Source organism: Pteropus medius, unplaced genomic scaffold (genome assembly GCF_902729225.1).
Source record: "Pteropus medius unplaced genomic scaffold, Ma_sr-lr_union100, whole genome shotgun sequence".
NCBI lineage: Eukaryota > Metazoa > Chordata > Mammalia > Chiroptera > Pteropodidae > Pteropus > Pteropus medius.
Genome location: NW_024349798.1, coordinates 2,039,596 through 2,059,048, shown reverse-complemented (window position 1 = coordinate 2,059,048; position 19,453 = coordinate 2,039,596). Strand labels below are relative to the sequence as shown.

The following is a 19,453-nucleotide window of genomic DNA, read 5'->3' as shown; positions in this document are numbered from 1 at the left end:
GCCTTCTCATCTACTTCCCCAAATGCGGACACATCCGCTAACCCATCAAGTCCCCAACCCCCGTGCACACATCCACCAACCTTCCATCCTCCTGCCGCTACTCACCAACACACCCATCCAACAAACCGCCACCTGCCCACACACTCACTCACCCACTCAGGCAATCTACCCACCCCCTTCCCATCTCCCCATTCCTTTCACCTACCTACACCCCTCAGTGAACCAACCAATCCCTCCCCTGCCCACTCATCTACTCACCCACCGGCCCGGGCATCCTGCAACCTACCTATCCACCTACCTATCCGCCCACCCCGTCAGGTTCCCTCGAGCTCCACTGTGTGCCTCCACGTGCTAAGGAGCTGTGGGAGGGTTAGGAGGACAAGTGTGGACAATCTTTGGGCCTTGGTCCTTACTTGACCCCAGGGACAGTGAGTGCCTGCGAGGGTGTGCCCCAAGCTGACTCTGAGCAGCACCCTGGGCCGAGGCAGTGGGCAGAGACTTCACGACTTCCCCACCACTGGCCGCTGCTCTTGGTGGCTGGGCACACTGCAGGGCTGGAGGGCTGGTCCTGACACAACACGCGCACCGTGCTCTCCTTGGTTCCTGAAGGCTCGCTCCCTGCCTTTGCACAAGCGCCTCCTTGGCATCTTTCTGACACACCAGAACCATTTCCATGTCCACCCTGTGACCATGTCCACCCTGTGTCCTTGTGCCTACTGGGAATCGAACAAACACTCCAAGCCTGACTCAAGTCTCTCTTCCCACGTGAAGCCCCCTGGCATCCTCTCCCCAGCCCTCGGGGTCCCCTCCACCTTGGAGCGCCCACCCCAGTGGCTTCACCCCAGGAGAGCGATGGCTCAACCCAGGCAGTGCGGTCCGCAGTGCACCGATGGAGGTGGACCAGAGAGGGGAGGCAAAGGGCGGGGAGACTGGCGTGGTGGGCACCAGCGGGCAAGGGAGGATTAACAGTGACCGAGCGCTCACGGCCAGTACACCTGCTACGTTCTCGGCTCACGAGCCTGGGAGGCAGCCACCCCCATCTCGCAGACAGCAGAACTGAGACTCGGCAGGGATAAGCCGCCACCTTAGGGTTCACAGTTGTAGAGGAGCTGGATCAAATCAATTTCTTCTTGATTCCAAACTTCTATGTTAAATTTGTTCCATGTTGTTTCTTTTCCTACTGAGCTCTAACAGATGCTCAGACATTCTAGTCATCCTTTAGGGTCAGACGGGCTCTTTAGAGCAAACCCCTTAAGGTGGGAATTCCTGCGGAAGCCAAGCTCCTGCTTGCATGCCCCCAAGGACAGACTGCTCATTACCCTTCTTGCACCCCCAAGCAGCTCTGACTGTTGGGAGATTCTGCCTCATATCAAAGGCTGGATGGCAACAGGCAAAAATGAAGACGGTTGTGCCAACGGTGGGGGCAGCGAGAGGCATGTTTTTATTTTTCTTGCTCTGGCTTTTTTCTGTTTTTAATATTCTCTAATGATGGTTGGTGCTTTGCTAATTTTACTCTATTTTCTGAAGGGGTGAGAAACACTTGGCAAACATTCTGGAATCGTTTGCCCTCAGGAAAAACATTTGTTTCGGCCCCAGTCACTGAAACCGCTGCATTCTTTGGGGTGCTTGCTGCCAAGTTATAGGTGTTTGGATTTTTTTTTCTTTAATCTAGAAGCAAATATTTAGTGCACAGAAAGGTACGATTATTTTTCTAAATGAGTATTTAGAAGGGGTCGTAGCTGCTCATACTGTCACCAACAGGGAGAACTTTGGAGAGTTCATTGCAACGAAGAGAAAATGCTCACGTATTTTTAAGAAACAAGAAAGACCATGATCCCTATATTTCCTTGAGTTAAAATCTCGCTCTAACCCCTGGGTCTGGAGGCCAAGTCACTAAGGACTGGGGGCCTCATCCCCTCTCTTCTCCAGGGAGAGGCTTGGGGCTGAGAGCCATTTACGGTGGAGGCGGGGGGAGCTCTCTCTGTCCTCACCACACCTGAGGAGCCCCCGCCAGCCCACCGGGACCCCTCACGCACTTCTCTCCTTCCTGTCCCTTTACTTTGGGGCCAGTCACCAGCCAGTGGGCTGAGAGATATATATATATATATATATATATATATATATATATATATATAAGGTTATATAGTATATATATATGCCTTTATGCCAGGTGGATTGAGGAATCCCTCTTCAAAACACCTCCTGGGCCTAAGCAATGGGTGAAGGGGTGGAACAGGCGGAAGCAGCCATTCATCAGCCTGCTGATTGTTGCTGTGGGGAATGTGGGCTGAGAACTCCCAGAAAGTTCAGAGAAACCGAAAATTAGGATTTCAAAGTAAAATCTCCTGGCTTTTAAATGATGACAAACAACAAAGGTTTTTAAAGCCTTTTAAACCATCCGTGGGCCAAGTAGCATCCTTCAGGTCGTACTCAGCGCACTGGAAGTCATTTCTGACTTCTACCTGTTTCCCAAAGACCGGGTCTTTGTTCCATGAGTTTCTTCCAGCTTCGCATATTCTGGATCTTGGCCAGGGTGACCCTCCCCACTGCTGTCTCTGGCTGTTGAGTCTCCCACCTCTCTTTTGAATGCCCCCTCCTCTGTGTCCCGTACCATGCTACACATCCCTCTCCCCTGTCCTTGTAACTTTGTGTCGCGGAGGGTCTCCCTAACTAACCTGGGGACTCACCACAGGCAGAGAGTGGGTCAGCTTCGTCCTGGCGCCCTCGGCCCCAGCAGCTGGGAGCATGGGGTGAGTCCCGAACTGACTTTACAAGTGAGGAAGGCGTGCGGGAGGAGGATGGAGTGATTCCCGGGCTGGAGGGTAAGCTGCATCTGTCTTTCCTAGTCTGAGATTCTGTACACTACAGGAGGCTTTTTGTTCAGCCTCTCCTCCTCTGGGGGAAAATAAAAACTGGACTTGGAGTCTAACAGTCAAAGGTTCAAATCTAGGCTCCCTCATTCACAAACTGTGTGAACTTTTTTTAAGCTGTGTGACTTTCGACAGGTAACTTCGCCTCTCTGAGACTGCAAGTGGATGTGAGTTACAGAGAAGTCGGTAGTCCTCCACCCCTGCATAGAAACCCTTCATTATCCAATTTCAGATAGACGTAAAAATAAAATGCCAGAACTAGTGGAGGTTGGGATCAACCGCCTCTTCGCGGATGGAGAAGCCAAAGTCCGCAGTGGGAAATGATTTGTCCAAGGCCCCCACTCAGAGGGTTGGTAGCAAGTACTGTGTTTTAAATTCCCTTGAAACCTCCCGGGCTCAGAAGAGTACTCAGCACATGGGAGGTTTTCCCATGTGGTTTCTCCTCTCTTTTTTAATCCAAATATCAAAACGTGAACAAATTTAACATCAGTCTCTTCCAGTCCCGACTTCCCAATCCTTCAGTGAGAAATCGCTGTCTCGAACTCTCTCCAAGGCACCAAGATCCCGGGGTGGGCAGGGGGTCAGCTCTCAGCTCTGCTGAATTGAATGAATTTACATCCAAAATGGATCCACTCTGTTAGGGCCAGGGGGAGGGGGAGAGGGGGGAAGACTTCAAGACCAAGAATGCCAATGCAGATGGGGAAAACGGGGCTCTCAGAGGGGAGGTCAAGGTGCTCAGAAGCTGGTAGAGGAATTTGTGAGGGTGGACAGGCTTCGGGAGTGGGCAGGTGGCTGGCACTGGTGCTCTGGACCCCACAGCAGCCTCGCCTGGCACAAAAGAGCCACATCCTTTTACGAGAAAGCGCCTAAGTGAGGTGCTGAAGGCCTCTCTCTCTCGGACTCATGGCCCGTCAAGGTCTGGCTGCCCAACCTTGAACTCTGCCCTCTAAAAGGAGCTGGGACGTGGAGAGTGATGGAGGAATGAATCAAGGCTAGCACTGGGCTTTGGAGACCTTTCAGCTGGTGACAACATCATCCCTCTTCTGCTGCCTAAAATGTCACAGCCTTGGCAAGGGCACCCTGACTGCCTCTCCACGTCGACCCCGCTCTGTAAATCCGTACCCCGAGGGGTCTCAGAGACGCCATTATATTTGGTAATATCCATTTACTTGTTTCCTCCCAGCTTCTATTCTAGGCTGTGTGTAGCATGAGGACACAGACTGGCTCTGCTTCTATTCATCTCTGGTCCCCAGCACCCTAGCAGGCGCAATGTTGACAGTATAGATGTGTTGAATGAATAAATGATGGGGGAGTTGGGAAGAAGAGCAAGTTTCTGTGGGATCCATGTGGAGAGAAAGATTGGGTTTTCTGGTCTTCCTTGGGGAAAAGTTGTCTTAGGAGATCAAGTGGGGGCTCCATCTTTCTTGTCACTGGAGTCCATCTTTTGGGATCCCATGTTTTGGGGCTAAAACATTCTCTTCATCTCCTTCTCACACTTGAAATTGGGCTGAATCCACTTAACCCACCACCGGTCCCAGAGCCACTGATTTCTTCATTCCCTTATTAAACGTTTGTTGAGCGCCTGCTGTGTGTCAGCCTTCGTACTGGGTGCTGGTCGACGGACGTGAGTGAGACACAGACCTGCCCCTTCTGGGTGTTCGCAGTCTAGAGAGGGGCGCAGACCATATATGAAGAGATAACGGCAAACACGCCTTCCTAGGAGCCAGGAACCATTCACCGTTGCCTCGGGTTCATCGGCTCATTGAATCCTCAGAAACATGAGTTCGATGCCATTGTTATACCCTTTTTACGGATGAGGAAACCGAGGCCCAGAGAGGTTAAGTCATTTGTCAAAAGTCTCACTACTGGAATTTGAACCGAGGCAGCCTCCCTCCAAAGGCTGGGCCCGTGACCACCATAAAATTCGGCCTCATAGACCTAGACAGCGAAACGGGGAGACGGATGTGACCGCCTCTGCCAGGGGTGGGGAGAGGCTGGTCGCCATTCCCAGACATTTAAGCCAGACCCTGAAAACACTTGTGAGGCTCGGGATTCCACTAGTAGGGTTTGTTTTTCACCAGAGGGAGAAAGGGAGCAGGTCACTTCAGGCAGAAGGAACAGGGTGTGAAATAGGTTGTTGGCAGGTAAATGAGGTTTTCAGAAGGTGTGAAAAAGCTGGCAGCGTTGGTGGTTGGGGGAAAGGAAGAAGGTCTGGAAAGCGGGGTACACAGAGCTGGTGGGGTGAGGAGTGAAGTGGCGCAGCTGCGAAAGCTGCTGGGGGTAAAAGGCCCAGCAGGCCCCCTGGGGGTTCACCTGTCCCTGGGGGCTCCGCATCACCGTCAGACTTACTTGACGCACACCAAGGCATTGGAGGAGCATGGCCTCAGGCGGACACAGGCATAAGAAGAGCAAGGGCACGGCTTTGGTTTGCACTTGCCCGATTTGTGACCCAGGACAAATAGCTTTGTTTCTGGGAACCCAAAGAGCCTCGCCTGTGAAACAGAAATACTCCTCAGAGCAAACACCACGTGAGGACTCAGTGAACTAAGTCAGTCACCGGAAAGGTCCTAGTGACCGACTAAGTGTTAGGCACTGGGGCTGCCACACGAATGTGGCAACAAGGTCCCTGTCTTTAAGACATTTCCATTCTAGTGGAGAGAGAGTGAGCAAAGAAGGACTGAGCTGGCAAGAGAAGCCCTCTGCAGGAATGTGCGAGAGGGGCTGGCCCAGCGCCTGGCACCCGCAAGGGTGCCACCATAGGCGGTTGTGGAGCTCAGACGGGTGCGGGAGACGGGATCAAGTTTGTGTGAGGAGGATGGGTTGGTGGGGAACTGGCCCTGGAAGCAGGAGTTTTGATCCGGAGGCTGCTGAATAGCTTAACCAAGGGACAAAATGCAGACTCCCTCTTGGCAGCAGCTTCAGAGGGACAGGTATTGGCCCAGGGCCGAGTACCGCTCAGAATTCGGTCGGTGGAGCAGCAGCAGAAGCAGCATCACTGGGAACTTGTTAGAAATGCAGAATCCCAGGCCCTGCCCAGCCTCCTGAGTCAGAAACTCGGGGATGGGCCCAGCTGGCGGCATTTTAAGGAGCCCCTAGGTGATTCTGATGCTGACATTGGCTTGGCTCTCTCAACCCCAGTGCCAGGGTCTCAGATGTCCCCAAGCTGTAAGCCCATCTGTGTGTCCAGCAAGGTGGCATTGATACTTATTTCGGAAATATTGTCTGTTTCCATTTTAATAAAGGAAGCAGTCTCGAGCAGGACTATATTGGATTTGATTTTGATCTAATAAAAGTGCCAAGTTGCTCTGGGCCCAGAAAAGTCTTCCTTGCAAATCCCTCTGCTATTCTGAGGGCAGCGGCAGCAGAATCCTGTCTAGACGGAGCTCCCAGAAGCCACCACTGTACCCAGCGAATGACAGCCGCTCTCCCAGCCTAGCCTTACAGACACACCTGGCAAAATCAAAAGCTTGTCTTGGGCATTGAACTTGACAGCTGCAATCAGCCTCAAACCCCAGTTGCCCCTGAAAGGAAGATGCAGACACCTGGACCATAAGGCAGCCTCATCTCCATCAAATGTCACATCTGATGTGCTTCAGAGCTAGCTGGTGGCACTGCAAAGCCCCAAAGGCTGATTTCAAAGCAAACTCTTTCCTCAGGAAAAAGAAGTCATGGCAGAATCCATATCACAGTAGCCCAAGAAAAAAAATAGCAATTTTGGAGCAGTTAAGGTAACCAGAAGTTCATGTCACTGTTTATGTAAAAGCGGCTACTCGAGTGGGAAACAGTGGAAGAAAATCGGAGGTTTAGAGCCAGCAATTGAGCACCTACTGTGTGCCATGCACTGTTCTAGGCTCTCGGGACACAGATGTGAACAAAATAAGATAGGATGCCCGTTTTCATGGAACCTAGTGAAGAGAGGCGACAAAACAAAGATCCAGTACATAAATATAACAGACAATTTTAGAGAGGGGCAGACACTATGAAAAACCAAACAAGGTGATGTGAGGGCAGCTGGGGAAGCTGGTGTAGCTCAGCGGACGCTTCTCTGAGGAAGCGGCCTCTGGCTGAGACTTAAAGATGAGACGAAGCCAGCCGTGCAAAGGTTTAGAGGGAGAGCCTTCCAGGCACAGAGAACAGCAAGTGCAAAGGCCCCGTAAAGGGGATGTTTTGTATGTTCAAGAAAGAGAAAGGCCAGGGCGGCTGGAGCAGAATGAGGGAGGGGAGAGTGAGAGGAGACGAGGTCGGGGTTTTAGGGAGCAAGAGCGGGAATGGCCTCGTTCCCCGGTGAGGAGGATCTACGCACCGAGCTGAGTTGTCTCCCCCAGGGGACCAGAGAGCTCAGCAGAGTCAGTTTGCCTTTCAGCTCTTTCCCAGGGCTGCAGAAGCCATCATCGCATGAGATGGCTGTGAAGTACTTAGCAGAGACCTGCACACAGCAAGCGTTTACTAACGTGGGCTCCCTGGCATTCCTCTTCCCCAGTCCCTTGTGCCCGAAAGTCAGCCCACCACAAAATCTGAGCATCTGCTTAGTGAGGAAATATTGCAAAACTCGTCCAGGCATTTCCAAAATATTTTCTTGGCCAAAAACCCACTAGCAGCTAAGAGGCTGCATTCTGGAGATGGCGTCGTTTCCCTGGACGGTCTGATCAGGCTGCTTTTCCAGCCCATGAGCGCCGTGAGGATCACGTCCACGTGTGGCTGGGCCCAGAATCTTCACATGCTGCCCAGGGCCGGCAGATGGGGAGTGCCCAGCACGAGGAGCCACTGACCGACACGCAGGAGCCCATCCTGGTGGCTCAGGGTTTGGGCTCTGGAGCCCGGGAAGCTGGGTGCAAATCTCAGCTTTGCCACTTCCTGGCGCAGCCATAACCTCCCTGGTCCTCCCTTTCCCTGTCTGTAAAATGGAGCTGTCCCTAGGATGAAATGAGTGGATACATGTGAATTTCTCAGAACATACCCAAGGCTGAGATATTATCATCAGACTTGGTGGGACTGAGTTCTTGCTGGTTATTTTCATCAACAAGGCCAGGTAATATCATTACAGCTACGGCATTCTACCAGGCTGGATCACCCCTGGCTAAGTGCCCTGCCCCACCCCTCCCTCTCCTGTACCCCACCCTTACCCTGAGCCTGCATTGACCCTGGTGTAGCTCTGGCCACACTGTACAGTGGTAGCTTGGGTCCAGGATCACACCTTCTTCATCATCTCCACGTTCCGGAACCCAGCATGGGGCCCCACTCAGGGAAGCATCTCAAGTAAAAATTTGTTGAATAAGTGGATGAATAAGTGACTTTCACGTGGCCACAGAAGCAGCCCACCTCGGGATAACTAAAGCGGCCAGAGCGCCTACGCTGGCGTTCCAGTCCGTTCGGGCGACTCCTCCCTCGGCTCTGACAGCAGATGGGGTCTTTTTCTTCCTCGTTCATTTAACTCTGAGTCCCCAGAGCCTCCATTGGCCCCCTGGGAAAGACAGCCATCCCTGCCAGCTCAGCTACCTGATGAAAGGCACACCTGGCAGAGGCACTGTGGGATTTGAGTTTCTTTTTTATTTTCCAGAAGCTGGGACTGGGAAACCTCTGGGGGCAGCAGGAGGCTCTCTGCGGCCCCTCCCCGCTGCCGCCCTCCAAAGCTTCTGTCTGTGGCCCAGGGAGTTGGGACCTCATTGCTTCACCAGCCCTCCCCGCCCCACACATTCTCCCTGCGCGATCTCGGCTGCCCCTTGGCTTCAGTTATCTCCGTTCCCGACTCTACACTCTCCTTGTATTTGATGTAGACAAAGCGCATCCTGCTGCACAAACTTGTCCTCCCCCTGGCAGCCCAGGAGCACGCTGCTGACCTCCAGCTGCACCACGGTTTCCTCTGCCCCCTCCCCAAGGGGTTTGTGCACCCGCCCCACCCTAGCAGCCCGCACACAGTGACTGAGAGTTACTGTTATGTCCGGGGCGGGGTGGGAGGGGGGTGCGGGGTGGTGACTCAGTGTATGTGCTCTGCACTGGCCGCCAGAGTCCGCCGGACAATGTGACTTTCACTGCCACCTGCCTTTCCCTGCTTAGTCCCATCCCTTGCTCCTCCTTGGGTTTTCTGGGATCACCCAGAGAAGCTACTTGCTGTTGAATCCTTATCTCAGGACCTGCTTCTTGGGGAACCCAAACTAAGACATTGACAATTCTTCCAGCAAAGAGCTCTTGCAACCGCCCCCTTTCATCTCCATTGCCACAGATGAGGCCACCATTGTCTCTCTCGTGGATGACAGCAACAGCACCTAAGCTGGCGTGCTGGCCTCTTGTTTTGCTCCCCTCCGATCCTTTTTGTGCATTGCAGATGGAGGGATGGAGGGATGGAGGATGGAGGGATGGAGGATGGAGGGATGGAGGAGGATGGATGGATGGGGGTGGATATCATTATGGATATAAACACATCAATGAATATATATAGGCATGTAGATACAGATGTAGCTATAGATACAGGTAAATAATTTGGCTATGTTTCTTCCCTGCTCAAAATGCCCTGGGCTCCCCGCTTCGCAGCCGCCTCCTTCTGATGGCTGCCCCTGTTCCCTCCCACTGCCCATTGCTCTCCCAGCCATGCCGGCCCCGGTCCCGGCTGTTCCTGCTTCGGGGTCTTCGCACTTGCAGCCCCTCTGCCTGGAAGGCTCTTTGTTTGGCTGACTTCTCACCCTCTAGGTTCCAGCTCCAGGGACCCCTCAGCGAGGTGGCTCTAAAGGGACCTCCTCTGCTTCCCCTTTATCATTACCTGTTCCCTCCTTAGCACCTGACGGGTTAGTTTCTGAGTTCACTCCTTACTTCATTCTCTTTCCCTCTAGACTGCCAGCCCCACAAGGCAGGGGCCTTTGTCTGCTCTCGCCCACGGCTGTACGTCCAGCACTTAGCCCAGGGCCGGCACGGAGAAAATAATCGATACATATTTGTCGAAGGAAGGAAAGATGGAACTCTTCGCAGGCTGTTGACCTAGCTCCTTCCATGCCGAGGAGATAAGGCAGGTGCCAGGTCGGAGGTGAGGCCGTGGGACTCGGCCTGGGGGCAGGAGACTTCTGCGTTCCCCTGACCCTGGGTACCCTCATTCTTGATTCCAGGGCTTGCTTTGAGGGCCAGACTAGCTCCCCTCTCTTTCACTCTCAGGGATGTGGCCTTTCCTTCTCCCAGGTCCCCAGCTGCCCCCCATTCCTGGCCTCTTTCCACCCTGGGTTTCTTGCCTGCTTCGGGGAGCTTGGGGAGGCTCAAGCCAAGTAAGGGAGCCAGCGCCAGGGGCTCTCAGCTTTTGTCCCTACTATGTGCTTCCTGAGCCCCTCTGGTGGATTTCTGCTCCCCTCTGTTGTCCCTGGGGCGGGTGCGCCCCAGCTGCCTCCATGGCCTGGTTCTCGACCCCCTCCTCCAGGAAGCTCTCCACCCTAGCACTGACGCCTGTCATGAAACCGCGGTGTGTGAGCCCAGTGTCCACTGCAGTGCCACCCTTTGTTCCTCGGGCAGGTCCTTGTCCTGGGCCGGTGCCTCCCACAGGGGCCTCCCCTCTTCTCCAGCCAGGCCTCCTCCCACGCTCCTCACCCACCTCCGTCTTACCCCTCCGGTCAGAGCCATTTCTCAGCCAGTTACTAGGATCACAGGATTGGGAGTGAGACAGACCTGAGTTTAAATCCCGTCTCGGTTTCAGTCTCCCCAGAAGCAGACCCTCGGGTAGGAATTCGAGTGTCGGGGAGACCTTAAGGAGATGCGGGGAAACTGGGCGGAGAAAAGGGAAGTGGCACAGGGGAGCGGGCGGCCCACCCGGCACTGCTAATCCTGGGGCGAGGGAGCTCCCGCAGGCACGGAGACATGGAGGCCTGGAAGACACCTGAGTTCCCTAAAAGAGCTGAGAGATGTGGGCTGGGCACTGGCAGGGTCTGCTCTAACTGCTCTGCTGCTGAGCTGTGTGACCTTGGGTGAGTCACTCCACCTCGCTGAGCTTTAATTTCCTCATCTACAAAATATGGATAGTAATTTCTGTAGGGGTTGAGGGTCAGCGAGAATACGAGATGAGGCACAAAGAGCCCTTGGTATGGGGCGGGGCGGGCGTTCAGCAGGCTCGGCTAACCGTCTGGCATCTTCGCTTTAACCTCACATCGGCTCTTCCCTTTCCTGTCTGGAACGAGGCCCTTCTCTCCTTTTACCTCCCCTTTGCCTTCTGGCCCAGACTTCTGTTTTCCAAATGGGTGCCCTAGATTCTGTCTGTGGTGTCCCCCAGAGTGAGGCTTATGAAGTCAATACATCCTAAGCCGCCAGGAGCATTTACGGCTCGGACAAATCTTGTCCGCTGCCACCTCCCTGACTTGGCCAGTTTGACCCACTTGCTGTTCCGCCTTTGGGCCAACATCTGACCCAGGCCTGGACTTGAGCTGAGGTCCACCTGCCCGTCTTCAAATGCTCCAGCCTCCCTCTCGCTTCCTGGGCATTCCCGCCCCCAACGCGAGGGCCGTGGCTGCCGTGTGCAGAGCTCCAGCCTCGGTTTCCCCATCTGTAGCACGTTTCTGTGGGAGAAAGCCAGGGTGCAGGGAGAGGCTGGCCTGGCTTATCTCCAGGGTTCTTTCTCCTCAGAGTCTGTAGCAGAGGCTCCTGAGGAAGAGGCCACTTACGGGCGGGGTATCGCTCATGGCGGCAGTCCAAGCGCAGGTCCTCCTCCTCGTTCCCATCCCCTTTCTCAATCCTGGAAAAAAAAAAAGGACACAAGAGCCTGTGTGAGGAAGAGCAGGCCGAGACGGCAGTGACCCAGGATCTGAAGGAGGGCAGCTCTCCAACCCCAGAGAACCTTTCGCAAACCGGCTTTGTGCCCCTGCCCATGAGTCCCTTCCTAAGGTGGGCGTCATTATCTCTACTTTATTGATGAAGAAACTGAGGTGCTGGTAGGTGACGTGACTGACCAGGTGCCACACAGCTAATAAATTAGAGGTGGAACAGGGATCTAAACCCATGTGCTCCCACACACAAAAAAATTCAAGTATGTGCAAATGGTAAATTACAAAAGAATGTGTACAGTTAGGTTTGTTTCAAAATTATGCACTGATATTACGAAAAATTATTTGAGTGAATATGTACCAAAAGCTTAATGGTGATTAATCTTAAATAATGACAATATAGTAGATAAAATCTGAAGCCTTCTTTTTCAACTTACCTCTATTTTCTGACTTGGGGGCAATGGACTTTTTTCAGCAGTGTCACCTTGCTTAACCAAATTAAAACATTTCCTAACTATTTCTACATATAAGCAAAGCCCTGGGCTTCTGACATCTGGCACAGCGCTCTTTCCCACCAACATGAGTTTCTCATGTGTGGCACCTCAAGGTCGCCACAGTTCCAGAGGGGACTGCCTCCACTGACGTGACAGGAGATGACAAGCACGGAGCAGAGCCTGGCTCCAGACCCAGACCCTCACCCCACCCCCACCGATGACCGACCCAGAGGGAGCGGGCAGGGCCGTGTGCCCACATTGCACTCATCCATTCGTAACCCCAACAAATCCCAGAGCTCCATGTGGTCCAGTCCAAACGTGTATCACATCACCCTCGGAGAAAGTCTGGTTCCCTGACGTAGAAACCATCGTAATCATTACATCGCCGAACGCGCCCCCAGCTCTGCACCTGCGGCTGCACCTCCTCCACGCCCCTTGGCCTTCCGCCCGCCTCGCAGCTGTCCCGAAACCTCTCTTGCCCCATGTCTCACTTTCGGTGCTTCCCCTAAACTCTCCGGCGCCCTCTGTGTCATCTCCCCATTCCTCCACTCTGCTTTTCTTTCCACTGCGACCCTCTTCGCTCTCATGCAAGGAAGTCTCAACCCTCCAGTGCCTCACCCCTGTTTTCTGATTCTTTCCATCTCCTCTCATTCCTGATCGCTCAGCCATGGTGTGCAGAGGCTGGAGGACACGTGGGGAAGGTGGTAAGTGACACGCAAGCAATGCCAGAAATATACGGCCTTAGTAGAAGGGGGAGGAACACTCTGCACTGGCAATTTTGGTCCTCCCATGTCACTCATTCGATCCCCCGACAGGAACTCCCCGAGGCTCTACCCTGTTGGTTTGCACCAGATGCTGTGTGGGGGACAGTATGTCACTTCATGGTCTCTGCCCCCAGAGAGCTTCCCATCTAGTAGGAAGACAAGCTCACGCTTGCGTTAGAAAATGACAGGCGTTGGCCAAATGCCACCTGAGGGTTGCCCAGGCTGTCCGGACTAAGGGACCAGGCCTGAGCTTCTCAGGGAGCAAACTCTGAACACAGTCTTTGTTAACTAATATCTTCTGTGGCCTGGGTGGCCCCAGATGGCAGAACAAAGCCTGAGTGTTGATGCTATGGGAAGGTTCAATATAAAGAAAAATGTCCCTTTTTTTTTTTTCTGGCTTTTAGTGGAAACATCTTTGTTATTTTCTTGATAGCACAGGTTTGTTCCAAAAAAAATTTTTTTTCCAACCCATAAAGAGAGCCAGAGCTCCCCTATAATTACACCTTCACATAGCAGCACCACCACTGTTAGCAGTTTCATGTTTACCTTTTCAGAATTAATACCTTTTTATGTAAATTGTCTCAAATTAAACCTATTTTTTATAACCTGATTTTTTAACTTGTAGATTTCCAACATCTCTCTATAGCAGTATACATTAATCTCACTCATCTTTTTTCCTTACAGTTGTTTTTAAAAAAATAATATTCATATCCTTTGATAAACCTTTAGGTGTTTTCCAGTTGTTTCGCTCTTCCAACTAATGTTGCATATGGATCTAACGAGAACTCTAGTTGAGTCTCCCATCCACAGAGGTGCTTAAGGCCGGAGTGTCACCAGTCATGAAGCTGCAGCTGGATTCAAACACTGGCTGATAGGCTGGACCAGAGGGCCTCATTGCAGAGGGCCACCTGCCCGGCCACGCCCAGTGCCTCTGGGTCAATAAATGCCAGCCCCACCATGCACTGGGCCTCCCACATCTGCCTGTGTTTCACAGCCTTAACCTTGAACTGATTCCTTGATCCTCCCACGCTCCCTGTTCTCATGGCTTCTTATCCTGAGATCATTTTCCTCTACACCTCATGCTGGCACCTCCTTGGGCTCTGCTGAGAGCCTCAGCCGTGGAAGAGGGGCCAGTGAGCGAAGGAGCTGACGTTTAAGGAGAGAGCCCCTCCTCTCCCTGGTCACTCAAACCTTGCTGCTAAGATGCCCAAAGGTCAGTCGTTGACATGTCAAAGAACGGGAAATAGTCCAGCCAATGTTTCTCAGCTTGGAGTCCCACTGAAGTCACCTGGGAGTTTGCAATGTGCAGCTGGGTTTGAGAGAACCACTCGTGTCGGCACCAGCAGAGGCTTCACGGAGGAGGCGACATCGAAGCTGCATGAAAGCTCACGCGATGTGCTCAGCTCTCAGAGAGGGAGCCAGGATACACGCCCGGGTCTGCCTGTCTTTCTGCTGTGCTGTGTTTGCCATTCTGGAAAGAGCTGGTTTCCTTGCACAAATGCAGCCCTCACTACCAGATTCACCAGTGAAAATAACAGATCTGCAGGATCTTGACAGCTGTCTGGTGAGTGGCTAAGGCTTGGCGGCAGGTATGGCAAGGGCTGACGACCCTCTCACTAGTCCCCGGTGCTTCCTGGCAGGAAACGTGGAGGACCAGGGCATGCTTTGGGCGCAACTGAGACCTCGGGCCCTGCAGTGAGGAGGGATGAAGGCTGAGCACAGCTCTGCTGTTCACAGACAGCATGATCTCGTGCAGCTCACCTGCCTGAATCGCTGTGGTGCTGAGTTTGCTACATGGCGGCGGGCGTAGCTGTGGTGGTAGGAAGGACAGGAAGGACACCCACCACCGCTCCACTGCTTGCTGTGGGGACTGGAGCCCAGGACCTGCACAGAACGGGGACTCGGAACGGGTTAGCCACTACGATTTTTACATTTGTTCGATCGTTGCTCTTCCCCAGACATTTTAAACTCAGAGAGAAGAATGGAGTCTATCTCGTTCTCCGCTGTGCTTGGCAAAAAGATTATCGAGGAATGTCAGACGAGAAGGAAATAGAGAGGGAAATGGAAGGGAGGTGAGCAAATGAAGACAAGCAGCGTGGGGCGAAGGGCAGCCCACTGGAGAGGCAGCTCGGGGTCGCCTGGGGTGCTGCGCTTTGCGTAGAAAGAAAAGGAGCGACTACAGATGTCACTAGGTGACGCTGTCCTTTGATGTGAACTGTAACCTTGCACGAAATATTACATGCTTTCTGAGGACGGGCTTTTTTTATTTTTTATTTTTTTTAACGATGGTGTGGGAAATTGCCCACAGGTCTAGATAAGTGCTTTGAAGGGCGTTGGTGGTGCTTTGGGGTGACCAGCGCACAGAAGGGGCAGCAGGTGGGACCCTGGGAGCCTCAGGCCCTCCGTCACTGGCTGTGCTGCTCCCCTCCTCAGGTCCCCAGCGTCTCTTCTGTGAGCTATTTGAGTCTTGACACGTCCCTGCCTGTCCTCTCCGAGTCTTGATTTCCTCGTCTGATGAGTGGGCACAGTAATGCGCCTACCGCGTCGGGTGGCCGTAGGACTGAGTGAGTTAGAAAATGCTTTAGATCATCAGTTTAGAGCTCTCAGAGCCCCATTTGGCACTTGGTGCTGTCTTTACTGTTATTACGATCGTCATCGTCATCATCCTTGACGGCCTGTCACTCTGCGACTCCACTTCATAGTTCCAGATGTGGAAGGATATCATTTCAACGCATTAACCAGCCCCCTAAAAACCCCAACGCCCCTCCCTTCCATGCTATCATTTCGACCTGAGCCACTTGTTGCCTTCGGAAAAGTGAGGTTTTGGAAGAAACAGAAACAAGGCTCCAAAGTATCAAGCACCTCTGGATCAAGAGCAGAAGGAACCCACTGGGTCACAGCACAGCCTTCTGTCCCAGCCCCAGAAGAGACAGAGTCTCCCCAAACAGGGGAGTCAGAGCAGAAGCTCAGACTGAGATGATGCCGTGGTCTCAGGAGAGGTGAACGGGCCCCAGGGGAAGGTGACAGTAACAGAGGTGCCCACTCAGACTCCTAAGGGAGAGACAAACGAACTGGTAAATTGTTTAAATTGTTATTTGGGGTCGATTTATACCCATTCTATTTGCATCCTAACCACAGAGTCACCCCCACATCATCATCATTACTATCATCCCCACATTATAGACGTGAGAGAAGTATAACTTACAAAGTTTAGTGGTGTGCTTGCAAAAGTTAACAACTGGCTCACAATGGAAAGAAAGAACCCGTCCGCAGTGTTTGTGGACTTCTGTGGGGTGACTGCTCCCAGCATGGCTGATTTGAAGCTACTGATTTGCAGCTGGCTCGCGGCAGGGCTGTGACTCGAACTCGGGTTTATCGGTCCCTGGAGTTGGAGCGAGTTTCCACTGTGTCCTGCAGATTGCTGGCTGGCAACGGGACTCGCCCTGGACATACCTATGCTATGGGGGCCTGTGGAAAGTGGGGCCGGGGACCATCCAACTCTAGCTCCCAGAACTGTCAGCAGATGTGCAAACAACTGTGTGGAGTGTGACCACACCGTCACACAATTACTGCCCCAATGACCCACGACATCCAGAATCTGGCTGAGGCTGGGTGCTGCTCTGTTTGAGAGAGAAAAGGATGCAGGCAAGTGATGGCAGAAGGGAGCTCCTAAGATCTGAGGGTTTGAGGACAGACCAGAACCAGTGTATTGTCAGGAACGCCCCCAGTATCTATGTACCTAATGCCAGGGCCGCCTGTGGCCACCACAGCCCCAGGCCCTGGCACGGTTCCACCAGGTGGCCTCTCTGTTGCGAGAGGAGCTCCAGGGCCTCCCTGCACAGCGCTTCCAGCGAGGTCTCCCCCAGGACCTGTCGTGTCCCCCGCACAGCCGGCCCCTCTCACGCTGGCTCTCACGGGCTCCTGCTGGCTCTGTCTTTCTAATCTCCAGCCACTTCCTGGTATGAGATGACAGTCCTCAAGCTGTGCTTCTCGAATTATGAGATAAAGGACAGGTTTTCCCCCCTTAATTTTCAATCTATCTTGGACCAATTTTTAAATAAAATGCAATAAAAATGAGTGTAAATTTAATAATATAAATAAAAGTGAGTTTAAATAAAAATGAAATTAAAAGAAAAACAAAAAATCCACGTGCAATTCCTTGGGTGTACCAGCGATTTTAACTTGCCGTGAAGGTTTCTAAACACTTATCTGTCCTACCCCTATGAGTGTTTGCAAATGGGCACTGGTCCAGGGACCACACTTGGAGTGGCAAGGGTCTGTAGCGCCCTCCTTTATCCACTGGCCTCTGCTGGCCGTGCCCTCCTCCTGAAGCATCTGCTCTGTCCTCCAGATCACCTGAGGAGCTTATTAAAATGCAAATTCTGATTCAGCAGGTCTGGGATGGGGCCTGAGAGTCTGCATTTCTAACAGGTTGCCAGGTGAAGCCCATGTTTTTGGGCCCCCGCATCACATTTAAAGAGCCAGGCACTGGACCCCGGCTTTGGGCGTGTGTGGGACTCCGCTAAGCTTAGGCCCAGTCGGCCTCCATGCGACTCTAGGCCATGTGGCAGGTCCAAGCCTCCAGTGTCCTCCCCACAGTCCTGGCTACAAATGGACATCACCAAGGAACCATCAGTAGTGACAGCCAGCTGGAGGGTGCCCGGGGACCCCGCCCGCCAAGGCCTTCCCATCCCTCATTTCCCCTCAGCAGGCTGATTTTTCGGAGAAAGCACGGGCATCCGGGGCGTGGCTGCCCTTCCACACGTTCTTCCCGCTGCCCTTTGATGAGTTTCCACCTCCAGGACCAGTCTGTGCTTTTCGCTTTTCTTTCGCGGGTTTTGGCCAGCGATCTAATCCATCTCATCAGGGGAGCCGGTGAGGGCCCTGGGTCTCCATGCGCCTTCTCTAATTTCTGGGCACCATGCTCCTCTCGAGAAAATACGGCAATTTCGAAGGACCCCAATAAAACGTGACGAAGCGCGGGGTGGCGCTGAGAAGTAAAATTAAAGCAGTGGAAGTAGAGACAGATGACAGCAGGGGGCTGTGACTGAAGGGTCTCGGGGGTTAAGCGTCTGGGGAACAGGTGCAGAGGACAGAGATCGCAGCGACGTTTCAAGGATCCATTTGCTGGCAAATAAACGGCCACAGGTAGGAAATTAAGATTCTATAACATCTCATCGCAAGTGCCATTCCAAGATGGGGGAAAGACATGGGTTTTTAAAAAGGTTCTTCTTTTTTCTTTCCTATTCCCATCTGTGAGTAATAGCCTCGTAACGTAAACCATTTGGGAAATACGGAGAAGATAAAGTTATCCACCGTGTCGGCACCCTCCCCTAATCTTTGTGTGTCACTGACAGTTTTGTCTCCTTTTCTACGATATTGGTTTTTTTAAAAAAAAAATCTAGATATTATCTCCTTGAGATTATTTTCAGAACTGCGTGGGTTGGGAATTATCACTTAGAAAACAATCACTAACTTTAGTGGAGTCCCAACCCCAAGCCTCACCCCCACCCTCGACAGCCTCCAAGGGGGCCCCAGGGCGATGTGAAAATCTCCAGATTCGGTTTATCTCGAAAGCCCTTTCCTCAGCCCAGGCTCGGCTACAAGGAGCAAAGTCACAGAGGTGGGCGTACCTGAGCTTGGAGCTGTTCGGGGGGCTGGGGAAACAGAGGGAAAGGAAGGCCACGCAAGCCAGACCACTGGAAGCTCCCAGGGGGCAAAGGTCACCTTGGCCTGACAGTCTGGCCAATGACATGGCCCAAAGGCTCCTTCGGGGAGGACTTCCTCTATGCTCCGTCACTCTCTCCATCCACCCCTGTATTCTGGAATAAAGAGGGGGAGTCGGCATGCGTCCCTGGCCCAAAGAGCTTGCAAGAGTAAGGGGGAGTGGATGCGGGGTGGGGAGGGCTGCACCTGTGCTGAGTGCTGTGGAGGGGCCCTCCCGGGCTGTGAGAGGATGGCCAGGGGTCTGGTCCCGTTTGGAATCCATACTTGAGGTATGACCTGAAGGCTCATCATCACGGCAAAGGATGGGGGACATTCCAGGCAGAGAGGGTGGCAGCCAGAGGCCAGAGGCAGGAGAATGACCAGTCTAGGGAACTGAGCAGATCCAGAGGGGCGCTGTGTGCAGGGGGGACTGGGGTCCACGGTGAGGCTGGGCAGTGGCAGTGCCTCAAAAGTCATGGCGAGGAGTCGGGCCTTTGTCCTGGAGCCGTGGGAAGTCACTGCAGTGTTTTAAGCAGAAAGATGAGGGGACAGGAACGTGATAATATTAGCGCAGTGAAGCTATAGCATTCTGGTTCTGGGGAAGGACAGATGAGGGGGAAATTTGGATGTGGGATTACATGGTACCTCCACCCAGGAGGCGTGGGCCGGTGCAGCCTTGGGCGAGGATGACAGTACGGACAGAGAGGCCCACTAACTGCAGGGAAAGGCACTGGATTTGTGATGAACGGGACCTGGGGAGTGAGGATTTGCAGATGTCTGGCTGCCACAGGCAGGACCACCATGGAGAGACATGTGGAAATAGGGCTGGGTTTGGGTACACCACCACGAGTGGGTCCTGGCCACGTCGATTTTTGGTGCCTTTGAGAATCCAA

The 19,453-nt window shown here is 53.1% G+C and overlaps 1 protein-coding gene across 4 annotated transcripts in view; it reads right to left on the bottom strand.

The window, feature by feature from the left end:
- GSG1L (GSG1 like) overlaps window positions 1-19,453 on the bottom strand; it is a 182,881-nt gene that overhangs the window by 1,091 nt on the left and 162,337 nt on the right. For 3 of the 4 annotated variants that reach the window (XM_039884682.1, XM_039884680.1, XM_039884683.1), the window contains one exon: window positions 11,498-11,568. In XM_039884682.1, the coding sequence (XP_039740616.1) occupies window positions 11,498-11,568 (71 nt within the window). Of the gene's footprint in view, window positions 1-11,497; window positions 11,569-13,810; window positions 13,817-19,453 lie in introns of all 4 variants that reach the window. The other variant, XM_039884681.1, reaches the window with a different exon arrangement.